The following is a 10,860-nucleotide window of genomic DNA, read 5'->3' on the forward strand; positions in this document are numbered from 1 at the left end:
ACATATATAAGCATCAAAAACTATTTGTATCATCATTTTACAACCTTTATCAAAACCTGCAGGCAAACAAACACTGGTGACTGCATAAATGGACCTCTGATTGCATTCACTATGGTTACTGTTTCCATGGAGATGGCAAGGCCACCTCTCATGGCAGTCTAATGAAACCCAGTGCAAATCTTTACAGTAGGCTAAGTCTGGCATTGTTTGCATTTTGCGTGAACAGGCCATGACTAGTGTTGAAAAAATAGGCTGTTAAAAAAGAAAACTGGCTATAAAGCAAGCAACAATTATATCATCAATACTTTAATTATAAAAAACATACAAATGCAAATAAAACAATAAAAGACACATAAATAATAATGGCACTACATCTAAAGGTGCCATAACCAGAAAGATTCCTGTAATCGTTTTTTACAGTGGTGGAGCAAATATATACCCATGTGTCCTATTCCACTTTTCACTGTTCCTTGAATATTAAAAACATATTTCAAGTAACAATGTCTTTCCACGGTAAAAAAGAAAAAAGAAGGCAGTACAAATACAAACATACACAGCCTATTGCAAAACGTGTAAAACAGTCAATAAGAGCTGGTATTTAAAAAAGTATACAAATAAAGAAATTAAAAGATGGCTAAACTGCTATTAAACAACCTGACAGCATTTTCACAGATACGTATTCCTTAATAGCATGTGCTTTTAAATCAACTACAGACAATAGTCTGTCACTAAGAAATCCAACTTTTTTTTTTTTTTCATAAAAAACAAGGCATAAACATAAAAGCAACAAATCAAATACAATAAATAACTCAACAACAATCATAACTTTGGTACAGCACAAGACATTGATTATCACCCGTCCAAATACTGAAGAATGTTTTTCAGATTGTGGAATATTAATCAAATACAAAAATGACATTAATTTGCTGTTTAGGGTAGTGAAGTCTTGTACGTCTATAGAAAGAAAGAAAAAAACAGTCATCTCATGAAACTTGAGATGTTTGAAAACATTGTTTCTCTAAAATCGGTAAAACGTGGTACTGAAGACTACCACGATGGTAGTAAAACAAAACAAAATCTAAAAGAAAGTCTAAAAGAGTGTTCTGAATGCAGGACCAGAGCCTCCTAAAACAAGGCCACAAGTCTAAGCACGGTCCTTTCTTCATTTTCTAGAATTCTTCAGTGTAACATGCTGAGTAAAAACATCCAGCATGTTCAGCGGCTTCAGCTTTTTTGTTATTACAGTGTGAGAATTCATCTTCTGTACAGCAGTTAATCTTGTATTCATGCTTCAGGCCACTGTTGCCACTTTGTCATAGTCCTTAGTATATTCTGTGTCTGGCGTGTTGGTTTCATCCTGGTTCTTGTTCCAACAGGACAAAGCCGAGAGAAAAAGGCCAGCTCCTCCCAGCAGCACGAAGCTCCCGCTGAAGTAGAACGCCAGGTCGTAGGAGTGCATCCAGTCGTAAATCCAGCCTGGAGTGAGAAACCAAACAAGTGGCAGAGTTACATACTGTATCTCACTCCACAGGTAAACCTGCTGACTCTTTACTCTTGGCACATTTACAACTTAATCAAGAATTAATTTACAACTTAATCAAGAATGTAGCATTATAATTTTCATTTTATGAAAGTATAATTATATGGAATCAAATTCAAACAGCTAATCATAGTGTTTGAATGTCACCTGGGTCAGTGAAAACAAAGTGTCCAAAATAAAGGAATATAATCTTTTAAAAATCTAGTTTAAAACGCTTTGGAAATGTACTCTTTGTATTTATGTTGGTTTCATGTGTTTCATAAAAAAATAATAAAAATACATCTAAATCATTATTTGTAAAAGGTTGTGTATATATATATATATGCTACATGACTAGAGAAAACAAGACAAAGAAAAAGCGCTGTGGCGTTCCCTTTTGCCAAGAACGTCATCATTCATAATGCACTTTGATTTTGGTGCCGCTCCAACTGTTGATCTGACTGTCCGTCGGCAGGGATACAAAAATGCGGAAGTCTGATGCGGAAGTTTCAAAATTATGCTCTCTAAAATGTCATGTGGTGTAACCATCAAGGTAAAAGCAATATCATATTTTCCTTACAACTTAAATACATGTGATTTCACACATCTTAATCATTCTTTTAAAATAAGTTATTAAATGATGCATGTTTTGCTGACAAATAAACAGACATATCTTTGTGTAATAGGTAACAGAGAAGTTAATTTTCATATACTACTGACATCGTAACGATACAAAGCTGGTTGAAAATCAATCAGAGAACCTATCCTTTAATTCAGAAATTAAAGTCATCTTCATTATAGAAGAGTTGTATTCCATATTTGAATTGCAATTTTCATGTATTTTTGGATAAACAAATAGAACCTGGCAAAAAAAGGAATGTCATTGACCCACCTATATAAATGTATTCATATATATTTAATTAATTAACTTAAATTTTACGTAGTATGGTGGAAAAACACATAATGTCCCAAAATGTTCAAATTTTTGCCAAAGTATTCCAAATAAATCGTTATCCCCAAGTCATTCCAATTCAGCATCCTGTGATTTGTGACCAATTCCCACTGATGAATTGAAAAGAAGCTGATTCTTAAAGGGATACTCCACTTTTTTTGGAAATAGGCTCATTTTACAACTCCTCCAGAGTTAAACAGTTGAGTTTTACCGTTTAGCCAATCTCCGGGTCTGGGGGTCCCACTTTTAGCATAGCTTAGCATAATGAATTGAACCGGACAAGACCATTAGCATCTCTCTCAAAAAAATTAACAAAGAGTTTCGATATTTTTCCTATTTAAAACTTGACTCTTCTGTAGTTACATCGTGTACTAAGACCGACGGAAAATGAAAAGTTGCGATTTTCTAGGCTGATATGGCTAGGAACTATACTCTCATTCCTGCGTAATAATCAAGAAACTTTGCTGCCGTACCATGTGTGCAGCAGGCGTAATGATATGACGCAGCGCCTGATAATAGTCCCCAGCTCAGTAGCCTATTATCAGGCGGCATGCGCTGCGTCATATCATTACGCCTGCTGCACTCATGTTACGGCAGCAAAGTTTCTTGATTATTACGCAGGAATGAGAGTATAGTTCCTAGCCATATCAGCCTAGAAAATCGCAACTTTTCATTTTCCGTCGGTCTTAGTACACGATGTAACTACAAAAGAGTCAAGTTTTAAATAGGAAAAATATCGAAACTCTTTGTTAATTTTTTTGAGAGAGATGCTAATGGTCTTGTCCGGTTCAATTCATTATGCTAAGCTATGCTAAAAGTGGGACCCCCAGACCCGGAGATTGGCTGAATGGATTCGAAAACGGTAAAACTCAACTGTTTAACTCTGGGGGAGTTGTAAAATGAGCCTATTTCCAGAAAAAAGTGGAGTATCCCTTTAAATTCTATTTTTTCCAACTTCTGGTCTGTACTAATTAATTTGCTAATAACTGAAGTGAACTCCCAATTCAAAATCCCACTGATGAACTGAAAAGAAAAATTCAGATATAGAATTCAGATTTTGGCCAGTCCGTACTAATTAATTAGTGAATTAAGTTCATTTTAAAGGCTTGCATAGCGTCTGAACTAAAATCATGGCAACAAGTAAAAAAAAATTACCTGCGACAGGTGGTCCGAGCATTATACTAAATCCACCAAAGAACATTAGGATCCCATATGCCTCAGTCAGACGATCCATTCCCACAACCTTAGTGGTCATGTAGGGAACGACGGACCAGTTTCCAGAAAAGAAGCCCAGCACCGCTGAGATGACCTGCAGCCCAGTGTAGTTCTTGGTGACGGGGATAATGAGAAGAGCCACCCCTGAGCCCAGCAGGGTGAAGGTGTACAGAAAGATGCTGTTCATCCAGCGGATGTCCATCGTGACGCCCAGCAACAGCTTCCCCACTCCTGCAGCAATGGACATGATGGAGACCAGCGGGATGGTGCTGATGCCATCGACCAGACCCTCGCTCTGGGCCAAATCCTCCAGGAAGAGAAGAGGAGTGTACGCACCCAGGCAATACGAAAACAAAGACACGCACATGGCCAAGAAGACCCTGTTCTTAAGCAGTTCCCCTGTCGACTTCAAGTATTCTAAGTACTCCTTCTGTTTCTTCTTTATGAGCCGCACCAACGCCACATAACTCAGGAGGCTCTTCTCGTACGGTGGAGGCTCTTTCGTCTCTCCCGTGATGAGAACATTGGCGGACTGGTTTTTCTTGATGGGGTCCTCCACGACAGGGCTCTTTTCCAGAACCTTCTCCTCTGCCTTCTCGACCAGCGCTGCTCTCTGTTTCAGGTAGTAGGCCGGCAGGTGCAGTGGTCTCATGAGTCCAGCACAGGCGATGATGTTTAGTGCAAAACAGCCAATTAACAAAAGGCAGCCGTCGAGTCCAAAGAGTGCAATGAACTCATTTTGTGCTGTAGCGTAGAGAAAACCTCCAATACTTGTACCTGGAAACATGAGAAGGATTGAATTGGCTTACTTTAATTGGATATGAATGTTATTAGTACTATGGCTGCATGATTAATCGAAGTAAAACCGAAAATTGTGATATGGTTTAGTGCGATTATCAAATTGCAAAGGCTTCGATTTAATTAATCCCTCTGGTGCTCTTCGGTCATTTTTGAATGAAAAATTTTACTTTTTTTTTTTTTTTACTTCATTGGAATGGTATGAAATTTGGTAAAGGTTTTGGCACTTGCTATGTGAACACACACACACAAAAAAAATTGTGGACATGATTCGAAAAGGTAAATGGTCCTGTAAAAAATAGTCACACTTGTGCTCCTCGCGGTCAAAAATGACCACATTGGAAATTAATTGGAAACAAATTTTATCTAGTGAAAAATGTTGGTACTGCAGCCAAACAAAATCTTACTGAAAGTGAATTTTATATCAAGATATCAAGCTCAAATTTAAACTTTTTTAGATTTATGGCTTGATTTTTCTTGCAGTTTAGAGTAAAATGTGATTTTGAAAATATATTTCATATAAAAATTGAAAATAGTATCTTTGTGCATTTTGTATATAACAATACACGTAAAATTCTGTTACTTTTTTTCAAATTCACACTTTGTAAAACTTTTTTCACTTCAGCAATAATCTGCCAAGTGTCGTCTTTGAAAAGAGATCGTACTCTTCTGTGCTCTAAAGCGTTTAAGATTTACGACAGTTTAAGTTGGAAATGTAACTTTCAGGTCTATGCTCAAAAAGTTAATAAATGGTTTATAAATACAGCGTAAATATAATTTAGTATAAAAAAATCCCCTAAAAATACAAAATATTAATTATAAAACATTATCAAACTAAAATATAGTACATTCATTTCATTGACAAAAAAACAAAAAAAAACACGTTTTTGTAATTTTTGACCGACACGCGAAGAGCACCAGAGGGCTAGAGTTTCCTAATTTTGTTTTGAAGGTCTCCTAAAATGGGTTTACATGCAAACTAGAAAAAAAAAACAAAAAAAAAAACAGTTTCTCAAAATAAACATGGCATCTTCATTTCCTTTCGCAGCTCAGAAAATAGCGTCTTCTCGAATTTTAGACAACATGAACCAAACTCTTCCAGGCCTCAGCTACAACTACAGTGTTTGAGGGCGGGTCAAAGTAGATGGTTTTTGTGAGCAGCCAATGAAGCTAGGCTGGCTTTATGCTGATTTGTCACAAACGTCTGAAGGTTCGTGCAGGAAGCAAGACTGAAATTACAGTTGACTCGTTCCAGGCAGTTCAGAATAGGTTCTTTCTTTTGGGAGACAATAACTCCATTTATCGTTCACTTTGATCTTAGAAAGCAGGGCACTGTGTTCTTACATGTGAGCAGCTCATTATTATTCACAGAAACTGCTGCTCTTTGCATTTGGGAACGCAACATTGTAATGATAAGTGCTTATCAACAATAGAGAATATATGGCCAAATTGTGCAGCTCTGCAAACCTGGAATATTTTGCACATTTTATATCATAATCGCAATTCTTATTAAAAAAATCACAATACGATTTCCCCCCCAAATCATGCAGCCCTAATAAGTACTATTTTTACACATTTTAGAAAACTAGTAGTCATGAAAACTATTTTTTATATATTCCTTTTTTTTTTAAACCGCATTGCCCTTCAATGCGGTTTAAAAAAAAAAAGGAATATATAAAAAATAGTTTTCATGACTACTAGTTTTCTAAAATGTGTAAAAATAGTACTTATTAGGGCTGCATGATTTGGGAGGGAAATCGTATTGTGATTTTTTTAATAAGAATCCCTTATGAACCCCTTGTTCATATGTGCTACATATTTCCCCATCCGATCCTACTCATCCATTTGTAATAAATAAATAATTAAACTAATAAAATGTCAGCTTTGTATAGAAATTTATATTCATGCTTTGAGATAAAAATGTTTTTTAAAATGATGAGAAACATAAATTTAGTCAAGTGTGTCTAAACATTGGACTAGTAGTGTATTATTTTCAACTGATCATATATTTAGCCTACCTGTTGTAACAATGCCGAGAGCAAGACCGCGTCTCTTGTCGAAATACTGGCAAGTGATGGTTACAGTAGCAGCATAAACAAGTCCACAGCCTAGTCCTGTATAATAAAAGTGTGAGGTTAAAGAAAAGTTCACCTGCTCATTTGATCTTCATTATAATCTTATAATCAACTATAATAAAGGCAAACAGATTTGTGTTGCTGTCCAAGAAAAGGGGGCTTGAGCACAAGACCATACTCAAACTCTAAATATCCCCCTAAACTACAGAATAATTGAAGGGATTGTTCACCCAAAAATGTCATATATAGTCTGTCATTAATTACTAACCCTCATGTCGTTCCAAACCCTTCAGACTTTTGTTCATCTTCAGAACACAAATGAAGATCTTTTTGATGAAATCTGAGAGCTTGGTTTTGAAATTGGTTCTCGCACGACAAGGGAACATTTGACCTTCCATTTACCACAACTGATGTGTGAGTTGATGAATATTTAAATGTGAATAAAAGCCTAAATTCAATCTGTTCATCATTTAAAGCGATCGAGTCTCTTCAGAAAAAATTTGGACTAAACCGCTCAATTCATATGGATTAGTTTTACGATCTCTGTATGAACTTTTTGAAGCGTCAAAGTGTCAGTTGTGAAGCTGTCAATGGAGGGACAGAAAGCTCTCAGATTTGATCAAAAAGATCTTCATTTGTGTTCCGAAGATGAACGAAAGTCATACGGGTTTGAAACGACATGAAGATGAGTAATTAATAACAGAATTTTCATTTTTTGGGTGAACTACCCATTTAAGTTAATAATACATTTATAGATATAATAGATATTAAAATAGGATTTAATATGCCAATAAATATGGCGACTTTTTAATGTTTATTACATTTTCAGCAAATATTGTGAAATAAGTGCATTTAATTTTAGCAAAAATCTTCGCATTATATCGTCTATCGGCCAACATTCAGACTTTGAAATGTGAGATACTTACCAACAACTATCCCATAGGAAAATATGAGAAACTGAACATTGGGTGCAAAAGCGCTCAGCATAAGCCCTCCGGAGACCATGACCCCGCTGAAGATGGTTACAGGCCTGGCCCCGAAGTTCACAACACAGGCACTGCAGATGGGACCTGTGCAAAAGGACAAAAGCATCACCTTATTAGAGAATGGGAAACTCAAAATAGAAATACAATCAATAACTGCTTAAAAAAATCTGATGCATTTAACTAGGCAGATTTGAAGTGCAGATTTTGATTGACTTATGAAAGCACAGGACATGACATCAAATGTCCCACTGACACAAACCGAAAATCATTAGTCACAATTGTAGCCCTATTGATTTGACACGCTACTCTTTATTTTATATTGGTAAACAAGTTTCATAATGAAAAACAAGGTCAAAGACTTATAATAAAAGAATGAGAAACTTTTCCTTTAATAATTGCTCAGTATTTATAGTTTGAAGTTGAATTATGATCATATGGAAAGCATAGTCAAACTCATTGTGGTTAGTTATGTTTATGTTTACCATGGTATATTTACCCGGAACAAAGGGGATGCAATGCATATCTTTATGCAGGGTATATTTATTAAGCATAAAGTATCTCGTTTCAATGTTGAAAACTTACTAGCAATGAGTCCGACCCCAGACACGAGAGAGCCGACCCACGCTGTTGTGCCTTTGCCGTCCTGGAAGGTGTTCAGCCATTCCGGATAAAGCACCCCCACAGACTGAGGCGAGCCGTAGGCCAGGAGCTGACCCATGAAAGAGGCAACCACAATGGCCCAACCCCATCCACCGTCCGGGGCTTGCTTTGTGTTCCCTGCGCTCATGTTTACACTGGGGTCCTGTGGTGAAAAACACATTTAAAGACATCGTTCAGACAAAAAATTACATTTCATTTCTTTCACACACACACGTTATCATGTTTATGGGGACTTTCCATAGACATGATTTTTATACTGTATATAAACTGTACATTCTTTCCCCTTACACTAACCCTACCCATACACCTTCCCATCACAGAAAACTTTCTGCATTTTTACATTTTCAAAAAACATAATTTAGTATGATTTATAAGCTGTTGGTCATGGGGACCAAATCAAATCCCCACAAGGATTTCGGATATTGCCATCTTCCCCATATTGAAGGGTTTACCAGGCAACACAATTATTCATTTATATGATTTTATTCGTGGAGGAACATATCTTGCATTTCAACCTCAACTTAACTTCTTACATAAAGAACAACACCGCAACACCAAAGAACAAGGTGTAGGGAATGCGCGTAAAAGCAGCGCACGGACGCAGAGTTCAGGAGCGCGCACAGCTGCAGCTGTGCCGCTCATCCGCGCTCCTGAACTCTTGTCAAGTCAAGTCACCTTTATTTATACAGCGTTTTACAATACACAGATAGTTTCAAAACAGCTTTACAGCGATAGCAGGAAAATGATGCATTTGGCTGTTGTTCAGCTGAAGTCAGTTCAGTGTTGATTCAGTTCCGTTGTAAAGATCATCAGTAATTAAATGAGTTCATTTCATCTATAATACAATTCTGCAAAAAATGATGTCATCGTCCACTCAGTTCAGTTCACATAGAACAGTACAGTAATACTGATGAATATTAGGTCTACTCAAATACTTTATTTTCAACATAAGCCTATGTTTTTGTTTATTAGTTTCACACAAATACAATTCAAACTGTTGTGAATATTATCAACGTAAAAAAAAAAACTGAAAACAACAATGAAAAACGTAGGCTATAGGATTCATTTAAAGCTGAAAACCTGTTTGCTTTTTGTCATGTGAATATCCAATATATTAAAGAATAGTACTATTAAAAACATCATAACGTCTCACTAAGAGAATGAAAGTAAAAGCTTTACCTCCCCAACTGCGAAATGATGATGATTTCCGTGGTAAATTCAGTCCAGGATGTTGAACTGGCTCGTTGGACAATCCGGTGTTTTGATTTTAAATGTCATATCATATCATTATGTCATAATGTGAGATGACCGCTGTGATCGATGTGAATGATTGTGGATGTGTTGGTCTGCAACATCCCGGTCTGTCTTCATCATTGTGCGGTGTGTTCTGCATGAGCTCCAGCTTTTGTTGCCTGGCGTTTAAACCGGTTTGAAGCTGTTCTCGCTGGCCCAGCTTCACATTTCGATGCTCTAACTTCCTTTCTTATTCTGTGACAATGAACACAGCACGGCTGCAGTCAACCCGACATTGACCAATTCCCGTTAACACTTAAACGATTACTTTTCGCCACTGTTGAAATGATAAATACCATTATATATTTACAGGAAGCATCCGTTGTGTCACACCGAAGGTAGAATGGGTAACGTTAGTTTTCCTGTGACATGGACAATGTATATAGACTGCGTTCATGGGATTTGCTTAATTTGACAAGTTTAATTTGAATTCTTACAGTAGAATAAATTGTAAACACATGCCACGTGCATCTTTATGTATGTGCAATGCAGTTCCAGTCCGAACCGGTTGATGATGACAATACAGCCGTGACACGTGTTACCGGGATCATCTGCCTCCTTTCACATCTTAAAGGGACCATAGTCCACACTTCAGAAGCGTATTTTAGAACTCCACTTATGTGTCATTTAAAAAAAAAAAACATTGCACCCAAAACTGTCCTTTAAAATTAAAGTTCACCCCAAAATGATTTTGAAATTATACAAAATGAATTCCCCCTTAACCAACAAGATAACTAGAAGTCTCTATGCTCATTATGCCTGCAATTATTTGATTAAAAATACAGAAACTACAATATTGTGAAATATTATTACAATTGAAAATAATGATTTTCTATTTTAATATACTTTAAAATAAAATTTATTTGTGATGCAAAGGCGAATTTTCATCAGCCATAACTCCAGTCTTCAGTGTCACACGACCTTCAGAGATCATTCTAAGCTGCTTTGATTCTTTCAATGATAAATAAAAAGTTAAAAAGAACAGCATTTATCACTTTTTTTTATTGATTTAACACATCCTTTCTGAATAAAATGATTAATTCCTTTAAAAAAAAAAAAAAGAAAAAGAATAAAGTTAAATTTAAATTGTAATATTTTACAATATTACTTTTTGTCCTGTATTTTTGATCAAATAAATGCAGGCTTAATAAACATAAGACTTCTTTCAAAAACAGTAATGTTTCCAAACTTTTGACTGGTACTGTCTGTCTGTCTATCTGCATTTTTTTATGAAGAGAGAGAAAGTTGGTGATTTACATTTATAGGTAATATAAGTGACAAAAGAATGACAAGTACACTTTCCATATGGTTAGGAAAATGCATTTAAAGCAATACAATGCCTTAATGGAAAAGTTGCTGCAG

At 36.1% G+C, this 10,860-nt stretch overlaps 1 protein-coding gene and 1 long non-coding RNA gene across 2 annotated transcripts; both read right to left on the reverse strand.

The window, feature by feature from the left end:
* Positions 1-288: 288 nt before the first annotated feature.
* Positions 289-10,010, reverse strand: slc16a9b (solute carrier family 16 member 9b). The gene is made up of 6 exons (XM_082151537.1): positions 9,385-10,010; positions 8,128-8,347; positions 7,486-7,629; positions 6,503-6,598; positions 3,627-4,463; positions 289-1,476 (listed from the first exon to the last, which is right to left on the reverse strand). The coding sequence occupies exons 2-6, from the start codon at positions 8,330-8,332 to the stop codon at positions 1,292-1,294; spliced, it is 1,467 nt and encodes a 488-aa protein (XP_082007663.1). The 5' UTR covers positions 8,333-8,347; positions 9,385-10,010; the 3' UTR covers positions 289-1,291.
* On the reverse strand, positions 5,083-6,493 carry LOC309485011. The gene is made up of 2 exons (XR_014201023.1): positions 6,280-6,493; positions 5,083-6,126 (listed from the first exon to the last, which is right to left on the reverse strand). It is a non-coding gene; the product is annotated as an uncharacterized lncRNA (long non-coding RNA).
* Positions 10,011-10,860: the final 850 nt, after the last annotated feature.

Source organism: Leuciscus leuciscus (genome assembly GCF_965113295.1).
Source record: "Leuciscus leuciscus genome assembly, chromosome: 21".
In the NCBI taxonomy this organism is placed as follows: Eukaryota; Metazoa; Chordata; class Actinopteri; order Cypriniformes; family Leuciscidae; genus Leuciscus; species Leuciscus leuciscus.

Coding starts and splice junctions, on each gene's coding strand:
- slc16a9b (XM_082151537.1), bottom strand. CDS start 8,332: ATGAGCGCAGGGAACACAAAGCAAGCCCCGGACGGTGGATGGGGTTGG. Junction 6,599..7,485: donor TTCCTATGGGATAGTTGTTG/GTAAGTATCTCA, acceptor TTTATTATACAG/GACTAGGCTGTGGACTTGTT. Junction 4,464..6,502: donor TCTCGGCATTGTTACAACAG/GTAGGCTAAATA, acceptor TCATGTTTCCAG/GTACAAGTATTGGAGGTTTT.